The following is a 24,904-nucleotide window of genomic DNA, read 5'->3' as shown; positions in this document are numbered from 1 at the left end:
AGTCCTGTGGTGTAAAATCTCAACAACTCACAAACAAACATAACAACCACAACATGGACACATTCACAGGGTTTCTTTAAAAAGAAAATATTCTCCTTTTAGAATCTTCAACCTTTCCAACCATGAGGATGTGCTGATTTATTAAATCAGGAGACACAGTTTGAAGAAGCTTAGCTGACATGAAAGAGCTTGAAGGTAGAAAATTCATTTCATTCATGCAAAAGTGTCACTAACACTAGTTATTCAGCTTTCTGCAGGCTTGCTGAGCTCAAAATGAAAACTATGTGGTGGATTACTGTGGTCTGTGTATCTGAGGGTTGTGGTGGGATAATGACAGCAGATGATTTGAATATTTTTTTTTATTTTAATCTTATATCCTTACCCTCTAAGTGCTACAGGTTTTCATATTCTTATTTTCTTTGTTTAAGCAGAAAAGTCACAGAGACACTGCACACGTGCTGATGAAGCAGGGTGGGGGCTGCTGCAACGTTTTAATAAAGTTCAGGCTAAATTCATCCGTTTGATTTTCTCCTGATCAACAGCATATGTTTGTTAGTTTTTAATAAAGTAAAACCTGATGCAAAAGTTGGATGAATGTCCTTTTTACTGTTGGGCTGTATTGATAATATTTAACAATTTTACATGATACAATCTTTTAGGACCATGAAGTTTAAGAGTGCTGTGAAAAAAACTGTTTGTTTGCATACATGCATATTCTTGTGGATCATGTCTTCGTGGCGTTTGACATGACAGGCCTTCATGGCCACACAGGATCGCCTGAATTAAGGCTGGACATATTATAGAATATCGTCAGTGTATTTGGAGTGATGCTTAAAATGGCCACATAAATTGTAACTGCAGCCTTTTAAGCCGTCTTCATGTGAGTTTCTTTGTAGTTCGGTTTCTATTCTCACATACATGTTAATTAAGTTTAATGTTAGTGAACAACTAAATGTCATAAAAAATGTTAGCCTGTAGAGATAAACAGAACATTTCCATTTTTATGGCCCAGTTTTCCATTTCGGGGGATAGTCCAGTATATTTCTGAAGTAAAAAAACAAGAATTAATTTTAAAAAAAGAATTTGAAGTAGGAGCTGATGTACGTCTGGAAGCTCGCTGCCTCCACATCAGCACAGCTTTACCATAATTACTAGTACAGATGTGCTTGTAAAAGCAACCAGAGATTGATGTCTAACATCAGCCAAAGGCAACACAAAGAAAATGAACAGATCTAGTTTTATGCTAAACAACTATACTTTATATCAAACCATCTGCTGCTCTGCATTATCACTGGTTTTTCTTCATGTGTTGGGGATTTAGACAGCTATAGCTGTGGTCTGAAATGAGCATACGGTGCAAGATTTAAGCATTGTATTATTTCCTGTCATTCTTTTTCCCTCTGTCATGGCATCAAATCACTAATTGCTGAAACTGCAGCTGTCCTTAAGCTAACTCATGTAAATGCTTTTGCTAGCATGTCTCAGGTGCTAGCAGGCTTTTAGCAAATGAGCTAATCACAAAAAAATCCAAAAGGCTCAGAAGTTATATGTGTTAAGCTACGTTAGCTTGACTCAGCATATCTTTGTTGGATTTTTAAACATGCTGATTCATAGAAATGCAGTAATTTATTTTTTATTGGTACATTTCCAGTACTATGTGTTGCTACATTCTACGTCGCTTTCAGCATACTTTATATATCTTGTTTTTATCTTCTATGACTGTCACTAATGAAATTTTGTTATTAGTTTCCAATTAAAATAGATTCTCTTCATCTAATTTATGTGCTGGCCTATTTCTGTCCCAGCTACAATGCTAATCTTTAATAAACCATCTTCAGGACTCCAGCTTGAGATGAAGAATACTTCTTAAAGCTAAAGTGTTTCTAGTACGTCAGAATGACTAAATACAAAAGTAAATTAGTACTTTTTCTTTTGGTGTTGACAAAGTGATAGAATTAGTGGCTGAGAGCTAAAGGTTCATAAAGTCGGAGAAAGTCAGTGCAGCAGTTGGTTCAGATACTGTTGGACCATCAGGGTCTAAAGGAACCTGAATCCTTCTGGACACACAGGACAGTTTCATTTTGTTTAAGGTTGAGAAAAAACTGTTAACAGAAGGAAAGGAAGAAGGAAGGAAAGGGGAAAAAGGAAAGAAGAAAAAACACAAGTACGGAAGAAAGCGAAGAGAAAGAGAAACAAGGAGAGCAGGAAGGAACAGAAAAAAAGAAGATAAAAAAAGATGGAAAACAATAGAATTTAACTGAGAAAGACAGGATGAAAAGATAAAGAAAGAGATCATGAAAGACTAATGTAAGGAGAAAGGAAAATAAAGAGAAAGAGCGAATTGATGCAGTCTAGGCCCAAATATAGATGGACTAAAGGAGGACAAAATAGAGAAAGGACGAGAAAGGGAAGAAAGGAAAAAAGAGGGAAAAAGGAAGAAGGACGAACACAGACAAACAATAAGAAAGGGAGAAATGAATCTAAAATATAAACAAGGAGAGAAGTAGGAGGGAAAGAAGGAACAGAAAATACTAGAACTTACTGGAAAAAGAAAGAATGAAAAATGGAGACAAATCTCGGGAAAGAAAAAACGTGACAGAAAAGACGGAAAAGAGAAAGAAATTAAGCAAAGTTTAAATTTAGATGGAGTAATGCAGAAGAAAAAAAAAGAAGAAAAATGACAGGGAGATGACAGGAATTTTCAAATGGATTGAGGAAGGAAAGAAGTAATGAAAGAGTCAAGCTAAAGAAGAGAGACAAGCAGGCTAAATACAAAAGGAATGAAGGATGAAAGGAAGTGGAAAAACTGAAAAGAGAGAGACAGAAATAAATAGGATGAGCGATGGACTGATGAAGGAATCAGCAGCTGGTTAACGAGACAGAAATGAAAGTCTGTTCTCTCTATTTGATCTTTCCATTTAATTTTTCTTCTAAAAACAACTCACACACCCTGTCATTGACTGACCACACACACACACATGCATGCGTGTGTGCACACGTACACACATGGACTTTGTGCTTGGTTGGTTTTTATTTTAAGTGGTGTGTGTGTGTGAGATGGTATTTTGTCCAACAGTCAGCATTTTGTAGCTGTAATTACAGACTGTCAGAGACTCGGTGCCAGCCTCCATGCTGACTGTGGAGACATCTACAGTCGTACTGGCAGATTCAGGTCAACACACTCCACATATTCATCTTCGCATCAAAATTAAGCTGATTTCTTCTGTTTAATGATCTGCTCTTATTGGGCAGATTTACACCAGTTTTTCATGATGATTGGTGAGACAAGGTCATTGGGGCAAAGGAATAGATCTTAGGATCAATCTCTGATTTCATTACCAAGAAGACAGTAAATGATGGATGATGTTTTGGATCTTTCGGGCATTCAGGCATCTTTACAGGACGGCAAATTGTTGATCTGAATTCCAGTTCTCTCCAAAACAATGTACGTAATGTATGTACGTAGCGATATAGCTTCCCGTTATCTTCAAAACATCCAGTCTTTGTTGAACATAGCGACGTCCACAGTCCTAGCATTAACTGCTAATGTTGGAGCTAAGTAACCTGCAGAATAGATTACACTTAAATGTTTGACTTTGTTTATGCTTTGACTTCCTGCTGCTACACATCATCGTGTTTTTCTTTTGTGTTCCACTCACGTTCTGTTTGCGACACAGTGTTTTGCACATGCACAGCTGTAAAAGAAGCAAAGTAAATCAGATATACAGGTCTGCATGCACAAAGAGGTCAGAGTACTGGGGAGAAAGGAAGGTGTGTTAATCCGATTTCTCCTAATCAGATAACTCCATAGAGCCTGTTTACATGACCATCAAAGTCTGATAACTAGTTATCATGTAATGGTAATCAGATCTTAAGGGTTTACATTCACTTCTGAAATTTGAAAAACTCTGGTCAACTTTTTCCCGTCCATTATCAGATTCCTTTCAAAACATCCAGTCTTTGTTGAACATGGAGGCGTCCATGGTTTTAGCATTAGTTGCTAATGTGTAAGCTAATAAGCCTGCAAGTTAGACTACACATGAATGTTTTACTTCACTTATACTCCAGCTCACCACTGCTGCATTTAATCAGGATTTTTCTTTTTTGTGCTCTGCTCACATTGTGACTGCGTAGTTTTAACTGAAGATATTCAAAAGATGGAAGCAACGCCGTTATTTGCACAGATGTAAAAACGAAATAAATAAATCTGATTTGCAGGTCTACATACATGAAGACAGAGTATTGGGACAAATCAATGTGTGTTAATCAGATTTCTTATAATCAAATAACTGCTATTATCTGGTAAAGCATAATCAGATTATGTTGTCTACATCATCACTTGGATAATCTGATAACTCCAGAAATCAGATAATTACCAGATTTCTGGTGTGCATGTAAATGGATTCAGTGTAATCCTTACAAAACTTCAGAAAAGGCTGTTGTCAGCATGTTTTTTTTTTTCTGCATGTAGTTTTATGTTTTTTCAGCTCCAAACATCCTGACTGTAAATTAGTCATATGTTTGAACTTTCAAGGTCGATGGTGTGTTTCTGTGTGTTGGCTTCAAATGTTGACCTGTCCAGGGTTTATAACGCCCAGGGACCTTGACAAAGGATGATGTAGGTAGGTTCTGCAGATGGATGCAGTATATTTTCAAGTTGGGTTGACTTTGTTTTTCTCCCAACTGAGTAACTGAGAGGAGTAATTCAAGCTGCGCGGTTTGACCAAAATTATATATTATTTTCTTTTTTATTTATTTATTTTTTGTTCTGGTTTTACTGTATTTAATTTTTATTTTTCCAGTTATGACTGGGTTTTAACCTCATTTTCCACAGAAAGCGAGAAGAAGTACTGCAGTAGATTGAGAATTGTATATTGTGCATTGTTTCAGTACCCACAGTGTCTCGAACTTTACCCTGAATGTCTTTGTCCACAGAACCCATCAGAACCAGGTCTTTCTCTGGATGGATTGTGATGGTGTTGGTTATCTTTATCCACTTTTTTCTTTACTATTGCTGGGGAGAGGTGATACCAAAATTTTTCCTTTTTATATAATACCATTAGTTTATGGTACTTCTTTATCGATACTGATATTGATCATTTTTGCCCCTTAATAGAAAATCGCGATTGTACTGTGTGCAATATTATTTATATTGCAAGGGCAGTATGCAATATAAATAAAACTCAAGAACATCTATCTATCATGGAAACAAACATAAATTACTGGTGAGTAAAAGCTTCAAATAAATTATTTTAAATGAAAAAATAATTAAACTACATGTTGTTATTATTAACATTTATTAAATGGAAAATAAAAAATATAATACGTAAAGGTAATATGATTAATATAATAAAAAATAATGTGCAATAACCCGCGTTAAACCAGTAAAATATCAAAACAAAACCTCATCATCACTAACAGCAGCATCATCTTGACATCTGATAGGCTACCATAGTCATGTGATACAGACGTAATACACTGTTGCTGGGCTTCAAATGCAATTTTATAGCCTAAAACTCTCAGAAGTGAAAAAAATGGCATGTTTTGTGTCAGGAGAGTGGTATCTCGATACTCAGAAAAGTGTTGAATCCGATGTTTTGACTGGCTAACATGGAAGTATTGACTCCAGAGTATCGATATGCTCATCGTCAGTACTTCTAGAAAACACATCTGACCAAAGTGTCCTCCAGCTTTTTCAGTTTTACCTGAGGATGTGGGAAGTGCTGATCTTAGTTTCAGACATTCTCAGTTCTCCAAAGTCTGGTTGCAGCTACTTTAGTGCAGCAGATTCTACGTGACAGAATTTGTAGTAAATAGCTAGTAAATAAAGTTTAGATTTAAAAAGTACTGCATCTATAACGGCGTGCAAGCTAGGGGGTAACTTGCTCCACATATTAGAAGCAGCAACAGTATTAACATCTATATCTTGGAACTGATCTGAGCACCAGGATTAAACCCGGATGTGTTGGTTAAAAGATGTTTTGGACGAGCTGAATATAAGAAAACTGAGAGAGAAAGGTTGCAAAAACTGAGAGAAAATTTATCTGAAAGCTGAAACAAGCTTGCTCTGACAACAGTCTATCTGTTTGTTGAATTTCATGCAGCTGTCAAGAGTCACTCACTTTTAACTTGTTTAAACCCTGAGGCCAGAAGACCAGAGTTTGACATCATACTGAGCAGTGTGGACAGAAGAATGTGTCTCATTATTTCTTCAGAAAGTTATCACTTTATGTCAAGTCAGGCAGCTTAGCAGAGAGCTAGATGTCACATTCGGTCCAAGTCTGACCTTTTAAAACAGAAATATCTCCAGATAATCATGTTAAACTTTTTTCCCTTTCTAATCCTCTTCACAGTCTTTAGATGATCAGAGATGCTGTCGATAATCTCAGAGCTGGAGATAGTAACCAGATGAAGACACAACACTAAATGTGGGCTATTTATGTATGATAATACCTTTTTTCTTCACTCCCTCATTTTCCAGATGAAGGTGAGGAGTTAGGGCCGCCCCCTTCTGTTGATGAGGCAGCTGATGCTCTGATGACCAGGCTGGGCTTCCTGCTGGGGGAGAAGGCCATCAGTGGAGAGCAGGATTCGCCTTACCATGCCCAGGATGATGGACAGGTATCCATGTAACTCTACCTCTCTTCTACACCAGGTTGTGTTGGGTGGATGAAATAAACAAATCTCTGTCCACATGAAAACTCAGACTCAACTGAAACACAGTCAGGAGCCAAAACAAATGATGGTGAGTTAGCCCCGCCTCTGAAGCCATGCTGGCCAATCAGAAGGCTGGCAAAAACCAACTTCCAGCAAATAAAGAAAATGAGTGCTTTATGTAGCAGTGTCCTCAATAACGTGTTGTGACACCTGCGTTGTTCAGTACAGTCAGCTACTAACAATATTTATGTTAGGGCTGGACAAGTTAACGTATTATTATTTTGGTAACATATTAACCCCTTAAGCCCGACGGACTCACCGGTGGGTCCAACAGGTGTAAACACAAGTTCATGTGTGTAAAAAAGTTACTTTAGTGATGTAAGGATATTTTATTTATAATGTGTCTCAAAGAAGAATACCTAATGCCACCAAATCAACTCTCCAAGTGCATTTAGTCAACAAAGAATTTGTTTAATAACAACTTTAAAATACGTATGCCACAAACAACAGCGCCACCATAACCAGTAACACCCGAAACAAAATGCAACACAACGCGTGATCCGTTCACTCCACCCCAACATATTGGGTATCAAATGAAACTAGAAAAGCTGCACTTTCATATGATACCAAGTATAAAAAGATATTCGCCAAGCACCTCACGTCAGTCTCAAAACAAACACAAAGCTAACCTTAGCATATCACAGCAGCCTTATCAGATAGCATGTTTATCACCAAATACACCAAATCCCAAACCTATTCTCACAAACAGCCTTTTTTTTCATTTTCTTACCATTTCGTGGTCATTTTCAGTCTATCCACACTGTTCTTTGACCAAAACTCACAGCGTAGTAATCCATAATCAAGAAACTGCGTCATGCGCTAACATGTCATATGCCCCCATTCACAGCCATTTTGTTGTCTTGTTGTGGGTCTTGGCAGTGTAAATAAAGTTTGGTCAAATCCTACATTTTACGAGCTTTCCAACGATATCTTACACTTGAAAGAGACTTTATCTGTCAGGTATAAATACTTGCGCGTAAACAAAGGAGCTTCATTTTGCTGCAGTTATGCACGTGGGCGCAACAGAAAGAGCGAATATCAAACAGCGTTCATTTCTTTGCTTCATTTTGACTTTTCATCCATTTAGAACGAAGGACAAAAGCCATAAACATGTCCGAGATTACCAAAAACCAAAAACACCGTGTTAGAAGCTCTGGAGGAAATACAGACACAGCATAATTTGCCACAGTTGGGTATCCAAGTGGCCAAATGGAGAGTCTGCCTGGTACTATCCACACTAAAACCTGCATAAAAGCTATGAGCTTTGTTCTATTCTCATGAAACTTTGTACAGTTGTAGTCAAGGAGTTGCTGAATGCATGCAGTGGTATCTTTATGCACAGAATGATTTCTATCATGGTGTTTTCATCTGTAAAAAAAAAAAAACAATTAGGCGAGGATATTTTTTTATTTTTACCTATGGTTTATCACAATTTGCACAGGCATATTAACATTTACAATGTTTCTGACACTGGATTTATATTCCATAGCGTCTTACCTATCCATTGAGACCAAGGTTATGTATATTGACCTGAAAATTACAGAGTTGATTTAATTTGGGTAGGTCTGTTCAGGCAAACTACACCAAAAACCCTAGGGTTCAAGGGGTTAATCAAACATTTCGGCTTGGGTTGGGCATCATCACATGTCTCAGCCATTCAGAGCATTTGGCCATGCTCACATGAACCAGTGTTGTGTCGAGGTCTGTTCATCTCCAGTTCCACCACAGTTCCACACTCGAGGAAAACTGCAACATACTAAGTCACTACGGAAAGAGTAAAAAACACAAAAATTCTCTCTATGTACAGCGTTTTTTTGTATTTTAAGATTTTACGTTTAAGTTTTGGTTCAGTGATCTCCAACTCTCGCTGGAGCAGTTCTCAGCCAAGTGTAAAGCATCTCCAAATCCTCTCCGGGTCAGGAATGAGGTCCTGCCCCAAGTGGAGAAATTCAAATATCTTCTGGTTCACGAATGCGGAAACAATGGATTGACTGGTAGATTGGTGCAGCGTCTGCAGTCATATGGACTCTGCATCGGTTTGCTGTAGTGAAAAAGGAGCGGAGCTAAAAGTTGAAGCTCTGGATTTATCAGTCAATCTACATTCATATTCTCACCTACGGTCACCAGCTGTGGGTGGTGAGATAAAAAAATGAGATCACAAATACGAGTGGCCGAAATGATTTTCCTCCTCCAGGTTCTTCCTTAGAGATAAGATGAGAAGCTGGCTCATCCGGGAAGAGCTCAGAGGAGAGCTGCTGCTCCTCCACAACCGTAGGAGCCAGATGAGGTGGCTCGGGTATCTGGTTAGGATGTCTCCTAGACACCACCGTGGTGATGTGTTCAGGCACATCCCACCAGCAGGATGCCTCATGGATGACCCAGGACACACTGGAGGGACTGTGTCTCTCGGTTGGCCTGGAAATGCCTCAGGATCCTCCAGGACAAGCTGGAAGAAGTGGCCAGGAAAGGGTAGTCTGGGCTTAGTCTGCCCAGAACTAATTTACATGTAGACATATATGACGCTATACATGATGCTAACCAGAAACAGGAGTTTTCCTGTCCACACATAAACTACACTGCTTCCTAAAAGTTTGCTTTCAGTGCTTCAATGAGGGACGAAAAGGTCCAAACACCAAGAAAAATCTCAGCTTCTCCAGTTCCAGTTTTAGATTTTTCCAGGTCCATTTTTTTACTGTAGTTCAAGGCAGACTCTTGACCTTATTTAAATACGGGCTTGGGAAATAACCTTTATGTGCTCTCCATCTTTTAAGTTGCATAAAATCTGTTGTTGTTCCAAAATAATATGAATTTCTAAACAAACGTGAAGACATTTCATTCCTTATCTTCCACAGAGGATCTCTCCTTCCTCCAGTCTGGCCAGCAGCAACACCTCCCCCTGCTCCACACTGCAGCCTCCTGCTGGGGGGGAGGGCAACAATAACAGCAAGCACACCTCCTCCAACCATGCCTCTGTGGCCTCCCCCACCTCAACTCTGGAGAGCAGAGACAGTGGAATCATAGGTGAGATAGAAAAACACGACTCCCGGATCATCAGCCTGCAGAACCTGCAGGATTTTTTCTTTAAGAGAATATTTCTGATGATAAATGTTTATAAAATAAATCAGAGTGCTGCGACGGGGGAACCAGAGAAGAATAAAAACCACAATGTTATACACAGTTTCCACCCTCTCCTCCATCTCTCTTTCAGCCACGTTAACCAGCTACTCTGCTGACTCGGCCGCTGAGCGGGAGGAAGGAGCCAAGTACCCCAACGACTGTTACCATGGCAGCAGCCTCAACCTGTGGCAGCAAGGTGGCCGGTCGGTGGTGGCCTCCACCTCGTCTTCCTGCGTGGAAGCTGGAGGAAACATGAACAACAGCCTGCTGTACAGGGTGGAGGACAACATGTCTGCCTCCACTTACAGCCTGAACAAACTCCACCCGGACCGAGGCCCTGGCTCCGCCCGCTCCTCAGACTCTGCCCACTCTGTCACACTCAACCTCATTCCACGCCCAAACTCAGTGGCTGGTAAGATGTCAGATAAATGTGTGTGTGAGTGTTTGTGTGTGTGTGCGTCAAGCTGTTTCCACACACACTTTCCTGTTGGGAAGGAAATTCGTCAGTCTCAACAACAGTAAGCTCAGCAGGGATAGTCATCAAACCATGATGATGATGATGATGATGATGACTATTCAGCAGTCTCATCTTGGCTTGTATGTTTGAGGTTTTATTCCATCACTTCCAGCTGACCTTTAAATGTGATCAACAGTGAATGATTGTAGCCTAAAGGGAACTTCTGTAATCAGATGCAAGTTTATTGATCATTGAGTCCGTTTACAAACCAAAAATCTGATCGTTATCCGGTTCAGGAGTTCCCAGATTATTCAAATAATCATGTCAGTAGCAGAATCTGATTTGCTTTATGAGATATATGACATCTTCTTACAGGGGCTCCCGATGATTGTCTGCTAAGTTTCTTTATCAGTGCCAAAACCTGTACAGTTGTTTTTCTTGTTTTTGGTCTTTTGTATTTTGGTTTTCCTTTTTCTTGTCTTCACCCTTTTCTGTGTAAATTTGGGCATTAAAAAAAAAAAAAATATATATATATATATATATATATATATATATATATATATATATATATATTTTTTTTATATGTATATTCTTAAGTATCAAGGGAACCCTCATATCCACTAGGCTTTATTACCTTACAATCCATTTAGCCTTTGGACAAGGTTTAAAGAAAAATAATCTGATAACCTGCAGTAATCAGATCTGATGCATCTAACTTCCGAAAAGCAATATTCAAAAAACCCTGGTCTACATTTCTAATCCATTATCTGATTTCTTTTGCAATTTTTGCAAATGTAAAAATGTAAATTAATCAGATATATGGGTCTACATGCCAAAAGACAGAGTACTGGGGAGAAATCTAGGTTAATCTAATTTCTTATAATCAGATAACTGCTGTTATTTGATAAAGCCTCATCAGATTGTGCTATCTACACGATCTGGTAATTCCTGAAATCAGATAGTTATGTGTACTGTAAGAAGTTTTTCCACTTTTTCTTTACTCAGAGCAGATTAATCATGTGCTGTATGTTCGCTCTGAGCTGAGCTGTTTTATTTCAGGGTAATCCCACCAAAACCTGTAAAGTTCCCAAGCTGAGAACCAGATCACATCTGGTCACATCACATCCTCCCTTTCCTCTTTTCTCTCTCTCTCTCTCTCCCCCTCTCTCTCTCTGTCGCACACAAGCAAAAGAAACAAAAGCACAAGCACTTTGGGAAAGGAAGGAAGTGACATGTATGACACACAGGATACGAGGCGCAGCAGCGCTCATGTTCTCTGACATGCAGGAGGATTGTTTTTGGATTGATTGGATCAAAGTTGTGGTAGGTTTTGCTGTTTGGAGGCTTCTTACTTCTAACTTTGTTAGATTAACTTTCTGTAGCTTTTTTCGACCCTCAAACCTCAAATCAGCCTGAATGCTGTTGGCGTCCACACAGCCGGAGCAGAGCTGTCAGCGTTTTTGACCGATGATGTTTTTGGTGGTTGTGTAACACTCTTTTTTTTTATATGGTCACTCAGTTCATTAACTTAGATCTATTTGTAAAGTTTGTACTTTAAAACACAAAAATTTGCTTGAATTCACAGTTTAGGAAGTTTTGCAGTCCTCAGGAATGTATGGGCAGTGTGTTGCCAGACAACCACAGGTGACATCAGAACAGCCGTAATGCTGCTTCACTTTGGGGTGTTAATTACAAAATGCAGTGATGATTAGAAGTAGAGATGCTACTATATGAATATTGTTCTGTTTTCTGCTAAACCAGCCCAATGAGCATGTTTTGGTTGGAAACACATCTTAAATATTCCACAGATATTTAGGCCAAAATTTGGCTAAATTTACTTTTGTAATGGAAGAGATGTTTAGACCTAGTTAAAACATTTAACTTTGCTTTTTAGAGGCTTTTTGCAGCCTGCGGAGCTGCTACTGAACTATTTTAATGTCTGATTAGAGTGTAAGTTTGGCCTAAAAACTAATCAAAGCTGTAATTTCTAAATCATGCTAAATAATATTTTATTTCCCCACATTTTTTATTCAGTCTGACCTTTTTTACCACATCCTGGAAGCACCTTGTTAAGTTCCATATTTATCATTCATGTGACACTAAGGGGCTGAGTTATGACGAGGGCAAAACTGCTGCGCTATTTAACATTTGCTGCGCAGTTTTGCTCTGGTTATGTTTCTACGATTAGCGCCTGATCTATTAAGACTGCTCCTGTTATCATTTGCAGAGCAAACAGCAGTATTTAAATGAGGATTTAGCGGCGCTGTTTGCTCTGTCATGTAAGGTTCTGGAGAGCAAGGAAACCGCAAACGCAAAATTAACTTTTATCCGATAGAAGTTGAGACAAATAAAGGAGACAAATAAAAATATTGCGGAAGTCGAGGAAAAAAATCTAAATGTCACCAGAAATGCTGCAATATAGTTTCATATTCAAGTTCAATTTATTTATAAGGCACACTAACAACAACCTTTAGGAACCAAGGTATTGTACATATAAAAACATGCAAGGAACAAATAAGAAATAATAAAGGTTTAAAAGCTATAAAGAAATAATAATAATAATAATAATAATAATAAAAGACAGGCATGATAAAGTCTTTAAACTTATCCAGCAATTCTAATATTGCAACGCTGGATCGTCTCCACAATCCTCTTCTCTGGCATTCTAAATATATTAATATAATAGAAAAAAATGCATTATCTTAGTCGCCTTTCATGGTGTCTGTGCCTCCTCCTTAAAATTATTACTGCAGCCATTGCGCGTATACTGTTGTGCCAATTAGCACCTGCTTTTCAGAAACGCTATTTTTAGAGCAAACATAAACACCGCAAACTATTTGCGGGCTACATGAATCCCACTGCTGCGCAAACCAGATTTATTTGCATAGTCTCCTCCCACTAATGTGCACTTTCTGGCCGGAACTCCCATAATGCATATGCAGTAGCTTCAGAAACGCAAAGTGGAGAGCGGCGCAGTTTTGCCAGGATAACTGACGCAGTTCCATGTTTGCGGCTTTGATAGATAAGCTTGGGCCGATTTTAGCGGAGCAAAGCCGTCTGCACCTGTTTTAGTACACGCAAAGCCTTAATAGATCAGGGCCTAACTGTGTTAAACTTATATTTTTGTCTTTTATCCACTAATGAAATATGAATTAGGAAGTATATCCATATAAAGCTATTTAATTTTCCATTAAACGCACAGCTGAACCGGGGTCCTGTGTTTTTTGACTTGTTGATGTTCTTACCACAAACTTATTCACTCAGACCATGAACTGACCGGTTCTTCCTACAAAACCGCAGCTTCATTTTCAAAACGTTTCTGTAAAGATGAAAACAGAATTACTGACAATGCTGTAGGACACATGCCAGGCCTGCAAGTGGCAGAAAAACACCAAAACCAGAGAAGACATGTTGCAGGCACAGAACCATGTGTTGGCAGACTTTGTGCATGGAGGCTAGGAGGACATGGGGCAATGGTTTCATGGATTTAGGTGAGGATTGTATGAAAACTTTCAGATTTATCCACTTTTTTTTTTCTTTTTTTTTTTAACTGAGCTTTTTCAAGCTTCTGAAACAGCAGTTCCATGTGGACAAAATGACCAAATACTAAAAGAAGAAGAAGAAGGAAAAAAACTTTAGCCGATAAACCTAAACTTGTCTAAATCTGAAAACACCACTGTTTGGTTTCCATGTTTCCAATCCATACTCATATTTCCTGAACCAACAACGCCATAGCCCCACCTCTCCCTTAACATGCAGATTATCAGATTACAGTTACCATGTAGACAGCGTAATCAGATTATGCTTTATCAGATAATGGCAGTTATGTCATTATAAGGCATCAGATTAACATCTAGATTTCTACGTGCATGTAGATCCATATATCTGATTTATGTGGTTTTTTTACATCTGCACATATCCAAAAAAACTGTGTTACTTCTGTCTTTTCAACATTTTCCATTAAAAAGACGAAAGCAACACACGAGAGAAACACAAAACACGTTTCTGTGCAGCAGCAGGAATCGGAGTGTAAATAAAGCATTTACATGTAGTCTGTTATGCTTTTTATTAGCTTCCACGTTAGTAGCTAAAGCTGAGACCTGCCATGTTCAACAAAGACAAGAAGTTATGTCACCGCGTACGTAAACTGAAAGGATTAGATGTAGAAGGAAGATGTAGACTGGGATTTCTTTAAATATCTCGTTTCAGAAGTGCATGTAGATGTGTCAGATCTTATTATTACAATTATCTGATTATTGTATTTTGATGGGCATGTGAACAGGTCAGGTGTTTTAATGATGTGGATTTTACAGTGAATTCCTCTACTTATCTGCTAACACTGTCAGCAACAAGTTGACACAGAAAAGTGCAGTTTCTGCACACGTCCCATGTCTTATTCTCTGTATTGGTGTTTTTCTGTGACAGTGTTACATGCCTCTTACAGGCCTGGCATGTAAGCTGCAGCCCTTTCAGTGGATTCATGTTTTTACATTTTTTTAATTGATTTTCTTCACTGAAAACTTTTAAAAATGAAACTGGTTCTTTCTCCATGTGGATGTAGGCTGAACTTGATCCTTTCTAATATTCTTTTTCATAAAAAAAAAATCTAGGATAACCAGGAACAAGCACTTGTACCTGCTGCTGTATATCAGAGTAGAAAATAAAATTTTGTATTTTACTCTCTCACATTTAGCTACTAGTTCAGCTCACCTTGAAGATCTGGCCTATCTGGATGAGCAGCAGAGACACTTCCAGTCCAGGACGCCGCTCAGGATGCCCAGACAGAACTCTGGGAGTCGTAGTCAACAAGACCACAGAGGTCACACACACACACACACACACACCCCATTAAACACACAGAAACACAATCATTTTACCAAACTGACAGCTCTTTTTCTCTCCTGCTGCAGTTCGTTTCACGCCCTCTCTCAACCTGAAGCCACTGAAGTTTGAAATCCCTGGTCTCTCATCTGATTGGCTGTTCACCGGCAGGGAGTGGCTCTTCCAGGAAGTGAACGTCTGCCTCCGTAACAACGACCCAGCGACCAGCAGAGGGGTAGTGATCATTGGCAACATGGGCTTTGGTAAAACAGCCATCCTCGCCCGTCTGGTGGCACTCAGTTGTCACGGAAACCGCATGTGGCCAAGCTCAGCCGGCAATCAGACCATGCCTAAATGTAAGTCGCGTCAGATCTGCTTCGATTTTACAACTTTATTCTGATTGTCTTATTTCATTTTACATTTTTAATCAGAAACAGAAATTGTTCACTTATGTCAGTTTGAAGTCATCTCCTGCACTTATGCATGGTGGTGGAAGCAGCATGATATGGGGTGAAGCCAAAAATGCAGATTATTGAGGAAAAAACAGCTATAAAGGGGAGCAGCTCAACAGTTGACTTGATAGCACATCAATTACAGAAAGTATGCAGCAAAGAAAAGACTTGATGTTCTTTGGGACTTTAAAAGTGGCCCAAAATCAGGTTTGTACTGTCTAAAGAAAAATTATTCAATCACACTCCTGTAATCGCTGCTACGAACGACTGCAACAAGGAACTGAGGTGAAACTCAGCATTTTCAAGAAACTTACTGAATATTTTGGTAAATATTTATATCAATGGTGCTATTATTAGTATTTGCGATTATTAGGTGATGATAATTGTTAAAAATCCAGAAGATATTGGTCCCTTTACAAACATATGTGTTCCTCATAATTGTACATTTGAAAGGTTTTGCCACAAGTAACCATCGCATGGTTTTAGCACAAAATGGCTTTAATACTATTTGAAGCAAAAAGCATGTTTACGTGCATCAGAAAAATAAAAACCGGAAGCCGAAGCAAACAAGACAAAAAGAAACACAAATCAACAGGAACAGAGTCAGAGAGCTCAAGCTGCCATAGAAGATGGAGATGTTTGGTGTGCTAAAATCCTGACTCACATTCCAGATGTGGAGGCCATTTCTCTTTCCCACGACTCTCCGGGAAGAGGAGGAGGAGGGGATGAAGGAGGAGGAGGAGGAAGTTGTCCAGGAACTCCCGAGATGAGGAGGAGACAAGAGGAGGCACTGAGGAGGCTAGCTGGACAGGTAACGTCCCAGGTTACTTAATGGAGATCTACAGTTACACACAAGAGCTTATTTATTTATTTATTTGCTTGCCTTGCATTTTCTCTTCATGTTACTTTACTCATCATATTTCAGAGGAAACAATAATTTGGAAAGAATAATTTACCTACAGCGTGTTAGCTTAGAATGAAGCTAAAAGTGAGGAAAATTTCTCGCCCAATATTCACTTATTTATGCAAAAGCCTTCATCAGAAACTAGTTCTACACTAAATATGGGCCAGATTAATCCCTCACAGGCGAAATCTTTGTGCTAAACTAAGTGAACCACATGCTAGCTGCTCCAGTAACCGTTTTCTGTGCATCGTCATCACAGCGGTGTGAGTTCAGGAACAGAAAGCAGCGCTCATTTCGCCCTGATAGGCAGAGCTAGTCTCCTCGGGGGGAATCGAGGACAGTTTAAGTAAAAACCACCCAAACAAGGATGGAGATAGTTTAGTATGTGGAGCATTCGGTGTTTTTTACTAGAAGGTGGTTGCTGTTCCAGGTCAGGACTGAGTCTCCTGCAGTTAGTTTCTGTTTGAAAATAGAAAACTCTGCCCGTGTCATAAGACTACGAAAGCCCAGAACATGCCCAGAATATTTATTTTTAAGCAGTTTTCATGTGATATTAAGTTCATTTCTGTCATTTCCTTTTAAACCTGACTAGTTATCTGCTAAGTGAACTTTTTTAAGCTGTTGCTTGGTTGAGGTTTTCTGTTCGCCTCCTGATGATAACTTTCCTGAACCCCAACAATGACAGAATTCCTTGTTTTATTATATATTTTTTTTAATAATTAAAGCATTATCTTGTGATAAACATTTTTTCAAGCATGATTGCTTTCAGACTTATCTCTGATAGGGAACATAACTAGAAGAATCCACCTACGTGCTTAGTTTCCTTTGTGAAAGCGCTGGGCTTCTCAGTGACATGTGAGCATCAGGCAAGGCAAAGTTATTTTTATATCACATTTCATGTACAGGACGCTTCAAAGTGCTTTACATAAAACATTAAAAACAGTACAGCAGGGTGCACAAGAAGCATTAAAAGTTCAATCTCCACTAGTTTGTTCCACTTGTTTGCAGCGTAACAGCTAAATAAAGTGAGTCTGAGTCTGGACTAGCTGACCCGAGTCTTTGGATCTCAGAGCCCTGCTAGGTTTATGTTGTATGAACATCTCAGAGAAGGATCCTGGGCCTTAACCATCATAGGAATTGTAGACCACTGTTTCTGAAAAGGGGGTACATGTACCCACTGGGGTTCTTGGAGACACTCCAGGGGGTACTTGAGAAAATAAAAATAAAAAACATGTATAAAACATAAAATCTATAATAATTTAAATGTAATATATTTGTAAGTTTATAAACTTAAATGTATATGCAGAGTTCAGCTTAATTTTGCATTTACATTAAGGGTTTTTTTACTTCTGATCAGGCTTTTATTCCGAATACTACGATACAATACGAACACATCTCTGTTGCTCTGGAGCAACAAACAATAGGAGAGGTCATATTTAATGTTCATGAAAACAGACTGAGCTGTTAGCGTCAAAAGTGTTGCCATGAATTTAATCATGCATGTTTGAAATATGTCCTTTTAAAATGTTTGAAAACAAATCTTAATAAATCAGGCACTGATGGCACCCTGTTGTGTTTACTTCTATTTCCAACTAAAACAACTCGTAATGGTTAGGAGGTATTTGGCTGAAAAATTATTCCACAAAGGGGTACAGTGCTGGTTCTCAACCTGGGGTCCAGGACCCCCCACTGGGGTCTCCTAAAGAGAACAAGGGGTCCCTGAGGCTTTGAACATTCATTGTGATTAATGTCCACACATTGTCCATATTTAAGAAGATAATGTATGGCTATATGTTCATTTAGTTTTGGCTTTATCAAAGGACAGGAGCATAAAACCAACACGGAGTGGGGCAGGGGCGTGAAGGAGGTCCCCACGGAAAATAAGCTGGGAACCACTGTATTAATATAAACAGTAGAGACAATGCTAACAGTTTACAGCAAGTGTCCTTTGTTTTAACTCTAGAACAGCCTCATTTGGTCATTTTAAAAGCTACATTTACGGTAATGTAAGTAATTATTTCTCTTTATAAATAAACAGATAATATTAATTATAGCTAAATAATGTTTCACAAACACAATATAAATCAACAATTGTAAACTAATTCATCACAGAAACATGCAAAATTTAAACATTAACTATCTTAAATATTATAATAAATGGCAATAAACAGTGGAATAAAGTGACAGAGAACACAAACAGCCAGTAACATGAGCTCCATGAAGACAACAATATCATAAAGCTGTTGGAGGTTTTATTGTTATTGCAGCTCCTCCGCACACGGCTCCACCCACCTTGTTCCTCCAGCCTTTCTGGCTGTTTCCATCCATAAACTCCACCAGAAGTTCCTTCAAACTTCCTTCAAGCTATTTCGATCCTCAGAGCACATCTTAAAGATGATGTTGGCATTTATTCCTGCAAGTTCCAATGTTATAAAATACAGCACTGAGCCATCACAGCAAACCACGCTTTATGGAAAACTTTCATGCCATCTCATCCAGAATGTCGGCAAACTAAAAACAGAACAGCAAAAAGTCCCCTTTGGTCAAAAAAGCCATTGTTAAGTATAACTTACCTATTGAACCTCGAGGAACTAACACTACCACCATACAGGATGTTTTAAATGTAAAAAAAACCAGGTATTCAGCGATATTGTCAACTTGTAATTTTCTCTAGTTTATACGACAACTCTGAAATAGTTTGAGGTTTGACTTATTTTATAATAAAGTCAAAATGTTTATTGTTTCAGTCAACCAGAGTTTGCAGCACAACCAGCAATTTTTGTAAGAAAGAAGCCTGACTACATTTCCAACAAACACTGATTTCCAGTTCCAGGTGTTTCAGGCTGGTTAAAGAAGCCTCCACTGACACCCCCCCCACCTGTCTGTCTTTCACAGGTGGTGTCGTATCACTTCTGTCAGGCCGATAACTGTCACACCTGTCTGGTCCCCGAGTTCGTCCACAACATGGCGGCCACGTTGAGCGACGCTCCTCAGCTGGTTGCCTATCGAGAGCTGCTTCACCGGTCGCCGCAGCTACAGAGCATGCTCAGTCTCCGCTCCTGCATCCAGGACCCAAGCTCAGCCCTCCAGAGAGGAATCCTGGAACCACTGGATGCGCTCCACAGAGGTGGCTTCAGATCTTACTGCTGACTCTGAAAAGTTAAAGACGGTGAAGTTTGTCGTGATCCCCATCGTTTCGTTTTCTTTTCTTTCAGAGGGGAAGTTTCACGTGGAGGAGTCGGGGCTTATTGTACTGATTGATGGGCTAAATGAGGCGGAATTCCACCGGCCGGATTACGGGGACACACTGACATCCTTCCTGTCCCGAAACATCCAGAAATTTCCTCCATGGTTGAAAGTCATCTCCACCATCAGAACAAGTCAGCAGGTGAACATTTAGTCCTTTAACATCAACAGTGGAAATTCCAGATGAGCAGAACATGACAAAAACCAAAAAAAATCAATTTAACTGGCAGAAAGTTGTTTAAGGACAGATATGTTCTGGTGGAGATGATGTGAGTTCTGGACCAGTTTAAGTTTTTAGAGGAATTTGTGGGTTAACCAAATAATTACATTACAGTAATTAAAAAGAGATATGAGGAGGGCTTTAACCAGTATGGCAGCGCTGGTAGAGGTGAGTGATGACTGGGAAAGGTTGATGTTACAGAGGTGGCAGGAAGCAGACCAGGGGATGTTATTGGTGTGTGCCGTCATGAGAGGGTGGTGGGGGATTCGACCAGACTTAACCTGAAAGAAAGGATGGGCAATAGATCAATCCGTCAATAGGTAATCAAAAATTGTCAGATTTGGAGAGTATTTTGGTACCAATAGTTTGAGGAGTTAAAGAACAAGAGGGAGGAGATGTGGTGCTGGGATTGAAGGAGAGGTGGAACAGTGGACCCTAACAGTGGAAACGGATACCATAGTTTCTAAAAATATTCCACAGAGGGAGAAGGTTAAATAAATTAAACCAAACTAACTTTATTTATAAAGCACTTAAAAACAACCACAGCTGAAAAAAGTGCTGCACATAACTGAAAACTTAAAAATATAATTAAGTGATGAAAGGTTTTAGCTCTCTTTCTGAAGATGTGGCACGTTTCATTCAGTTACATTGCTTGGTGCAAATAAGACCAAATAAAGAAACTAATTAGGCTGAATCCCATTTCTACCCCTCTGTTTTGGTTGTTTACATTAGGAAAAGATCTATCTCGATTCTCTTGGATGAAGGGGGAGGGGTGAGGGTGAAAGCCGCACATCCCTCCAAGCGCAGACAGCCCAGGACCACACTTCAAACGAAGGGTTTAAACACAGCGCTAATCAAGAACATTCATCAACGTTAACGTTAGCTAGTTTTGCTAATGTCGCTGACGGTCGTCGGCATAGCCCTCTGAGTGTGTGTATCATAACAGAATAACATAACTTCTCTTTTTGTTTATTCATCTTATTGAAGACAAACAGAAAAATATTCCCACAGTGCAGGCAATTACTAGGCAGAAACTATACAACATTTCTGTTTGTCAACATCGGTCTGTTGAGATTTTGTTGTCATGGATACCTGCTGCTTTGTCTGATATAGCAACTCGTGATAACTTATGATGACGTATGACTGTAAAGTTGGGGTATCTCATTTCAAATGTTTTCACCCCTTACCACTACGTTTTAATGGGCAAGGGGTAGGAAAAAGTGAGGGGTAGGGGAAGGGGTTAAAAAGAGAAATGTGATTGTCTTGCTGTGAAGGGGCATCTCTAACGTGCATGGGCAGGTTATTCCACAGTTAGGGAGCAGCAATAGGAAAGCCCCTGTCCCCTCTGAGCTTCTTCCTAGATCTTGGTATCTGCAGGAGCTGCTGGTCAGTCAACTTGAGGGTCTTATGAACAGAAATAATGAGCAGGAGGGGCCCTGGGACAGAGCTCTGAGGTACACCACTGCTAACTGGTTTAGGATTAGAAGTTCTTGTAGGCCTTGGTCACTGTGTTGAGCTGTGCTGTAGTCTTGATAAAGATCATGTGTTTGATTGTAAAGTCTGATCTGATCACAGTGTGAGGCTGCCGCTAAAAGGAGACAAAATTGGGTCTTCACTGCACGAAAACTAGGTCTAACAGTTTTTTTTCCTCATCTGCTTGTCCTCGTGCACTCGTCTTCACCTCGCTCTGCCTGTGTGCAGCAGCTTTTCTGACATCCTCTTTGCAGTTGTTTTCCTTTGTTTGCATGGACAAGTATTTTTCTTCCACCTGTTTAAGATTTAAACTTATATGATAAATAAATCCAATAACGAAACGTGCTTCAAATCATTTAATCCAAACAAGTCTCTTTAAATGTTTGAGACGCTGTCCTTTCTGCTTGTGTGTGGAAACACAGAAGAAAGCTGTTTTTCCCAAGTTTATCACCAGCTTTACAGGAAAGTAGTGTTTTGTCTATAAAGAAGCAGTGAGTAAGCTTGGACTCACTGTGGAGAAGGAGGCTGTGGGGGAGACGCCACATTCTGAACTTTCTTATCAAATTTAGAGCTAAATTCGACTGTTTACATGAAGCATTTTTGTTCTGATTGAACTAATAACCTTTTGTTGACTAGACTCCCCTGTACAGGGTAAAGCATGAAATGCGCGCTGTACAGAACATGCAGCCTCTCAACTCCAGAAATTCAGCTAGAAGACTCAACCAAGCATTGGCATCCAAACCAAACAGATGAAACCTCAAGCAATTATATGGGAATGTTAAGAAAGACATGAGAACAGCTCTGTCCACTTCAGATCCTTTGATTTCTCCACTTAAAGCAAACCACACAAACAGGCACCATACGACAGCAGAGACTTAGCTCATTACAAACATGTCTGTCTCATCACTGTGGGACAAAAGTTCTCCTGCTTCCAACCATTGATAGAGGTTCTATTAAAACATCCTGAAACCTGCACAGGTTCACTTTTTTTAGCTTCTACTGTAGCACAGGTCCTCATCAGACACTCATTTCTAGATGAACTGCTCTGCGGTCCTCTGGTTTTCACTGTAAGTAATGTTTCCTTTCAAAAAGAGATAACCATCTACATTTTCTACTGGGTTCCATGTGAATTTACTCTGACACAGTAACACATATCTGGATCTCACATGTCTCAGCTTTCTTATGAGACCACGAGTATACCCACAGACCTTGTAGCTGTGAAGATACACTACCGTTCAAAAGTTTGGGGTCACTTCCCTATTGAATCCCATGGCAAAGTGACCCCAAACTTTTGAACGGTATGCTTCATTTATTTTGGGTGTGTCATTTCGGACAGGAGGCAGGAAAAGTAGGCCTTGTGATGAAGAGGTTAAACTGATTAAAAATGCTACGTGGAAATCCTTTTCAGCTGCTTTGATTAGCAGAAAATACATTAAACAGGCACAAAGTTTACTTGAGCTACTGTGTTTCTATTCCATCAGGACATCACTCGTTCTCTACCTTTTCACCGAATCTCTCTGGACCGGTTGGAGGAGAGCAGCGCCATAGACCAGGACCTGCAGGTAGGATGAACATCAACCTGTTTCTCCATCCATTTCATGATCTCTGTCTGTACACCTGAACTCTATCTCTATGTGTTTATTTTCAGGGCTACCTGATGCAGCGAATTCACAGCAGTGCTGAGATCCAGAGCAACGTGTCGCTGAGTAATGGCCGCCTCGACAACACGGCGCTGGCCAAGCTGATCAGCCACCTGAAGAGCCTGAGCAGAGGCTCGTACCTCTACCTGAAACTGACGCTTGACCTGATAGAAGGAGGATACCTCGTCCTGAAGAGCTCGAGCTTCAAGGTAAGAGACGGACGGGATGAGCTGAAGGAGCCACAGGAGAGCTACTTTTTCTGAGGGAAATGAAATGTGTGTGTTTGCAGGTGGTTCCTGTGAGCCTGGCAGAGGTGTACCAGCTGCAGCTCAACATGCGGTTTCCCACCCAGTCGTCTTTTCAAAGAGTCCTGCCTCTGCTCAACGTTACGACGGCCTCGCTGCACCCGCTGACCGACCAGCAGGTCTGGCCTCACTTCTCTGGTCCACAGCGTTCAGTTTTTACCAAATACCAAGGCTTTACATCAGCTTTTTTTATATTAATGTTTTATTTATATTTTATATATATGTGGTATTTTATATCTTACTAATTATTTTACCATTTTTAATATTTAGTTTTAATGAAAATAAAACTAAAATATACTTATATTTTATATTTATTTAATAATTAAGTTTATATTTCATTTGTTTGATTTTTAAAATAAATTTATTTAAAAACATTTAAATTCTAGTACATTTTTATATGTTTTATTTTTGTTTTTATTTCATATCTTGTTTTATATATTTAACTACTTGATTTCAATTTAAAACAGTTATAATAAACACTAATTAAACAATTTTCGATTCAAATCAAATCAAACTTTATTTATATAGCACCTTTCATACATACAAATAGCAACTCAAGGTGCTTTACAGATAGTAAAATCCCCCAGAACCCCCCCCCCCAAGCAAGTTAAAAGGACCAAGGAAACGCTGTCGTAAATTCCTGGGTCTAGTGGTGTGAGGAAACACTGAGATAAAACACTGTAAAACCAAATCTAAAACAATCTAAAAACCAATCTGGGTATAAAAGTAATAGTAATATTGCTAAGACCCATAAAATAAGAGAACCCGTTAAATAAGAGAATCAGAATGATAAAACAAATACATAAATGATAAATAAATAGAAGCTGAATACAACCTGTGTGTTAGGAATAAAGAAATGAATGAATACAATAGTACTAATAAAAGTAATGATTAAAATGCTAAACTAAAAAGGTGGGTTTTGAGTCTGTTTTTAAAGATATCCACACTAGGTGCTCCCCTCACGTCCTCAGGCAGGCTGTTCCACATACGAGGGCCGTAGAAATAAAAGGAGGACTCGCCATGGGTTTTTGTTTTAACTCTGGGAACAGTTAAAAGGCCAGTACCAGAGGACCTGAGGGGTCTCGTGGGCTCATAAGATAAAAGCAAATCAGATAAATAAGGTGGGCTAAGACCATTAAGAGACTTAAAAACCAATAAAAGAATCTTAAAATCAATTCTGAAGCTGACGGGGAGCCAGTGCAGAGACTTTAAAATTGGTGTAATGTGGGCCCTCTTTCTGGTCTTTGCCAACAGACTTGCAGCTGCGTTCCTGTACAAGCTGCAGCTGGTTCAGGTACTTCTTTGGAAGACCAGAAAGAAGAGCATTACAGTAATCTAGTCTTGATGTGATAAAAGCATGAATCAGTGTCTCTGCACTGGCTCGAGAGAGAAACGGCCTGATGCGGGAGATGTTCTTTAGGTGATAAAAAGCAGTCTTAGTTATGTTTTTAATATGCGGCTCAAAACTGAGATCTGCATCTAAAATCACTCCCAGGTTTTTTACTTGATTAAAATGGTTGAGTGCTATTGTTTACAGTTTGGCCTCCAGTTT

General features: G+C 39.3%; 1 protein-coding gene across 5 annotated transcripts in view; it reads left to right on the top strand.

Annotated features, from left to right (window-relative positions):
- LOC121630274 (protein TANC2-like) overlaps nt 1-24,904 on the top strand; it is an 84,459-nt gene that overhangs the window by 38,504 nt on the left and 21,051 nt on the right. For all 5 annotated transcript variants that reach the window (XM_041970503.1, XM_041970492.1, XM_041970475.1 and 2 more), the window contains 11 exons: nt 6,482-6,621; nt 9,570-9,738; nt 9,926-10,246; nt 14,985-15,110; nt 15,202-15,468; nt 16,236-16,375; nt 19,364-19,595; nt 19,684-19,856; nt 22,889-22,969; nt 23,056-23,256; nt 23,337-23,471. In XM_041970503.1, the coding sequence (XP_041826437.1) occupies nt 6,482-6,621; nt 9,570-9,738; nt 9,926-10,246; nt 14,985-15,110; nt 15,202-15,468; nt 16,236-16,375; nt 19,364-19,595; nt 19,684-19,856; nt 22,889-22,969; nt 23,056-23,256; nt 23,337-23,471 (1,985 nt within the window). The remainder of the gene's footprint in view (nt 1-6,481; nt 6,622-9,569; nt 9,739-9,925; nt 10,247-14,984; nt 15,111-15,201; nt 15,469-16,235; nt 16,376-19,363; nt 19,596-19,683; nt 19,857-22,888; nt 22,970-23,055; nt 23,257-23,336; nt 23,472-24,904) is intronic.

This window comes from Melanotaenia boesemani, chromosome 2, assembly GCF_017639745.1.
Source record: "Melanotaenia boesemani isolate fMelBoe1 chromosome 2, fMelBoe1.pri, whole genome shotgun sequence".
NCBI classification, from domain to species: domain Eukaryota; kingdom Metazoa; phylum Chordata; class Actinopteri; order Atheriniformes; family Melanotaeniidae; genus Melanotaenia; species Melanotaenia boesemani.
The sequence above is the reverse complement of the archived record's forward strand: the minus strand, read 5'-3'. Positions and strand labels throughout refer to the sequence as shown.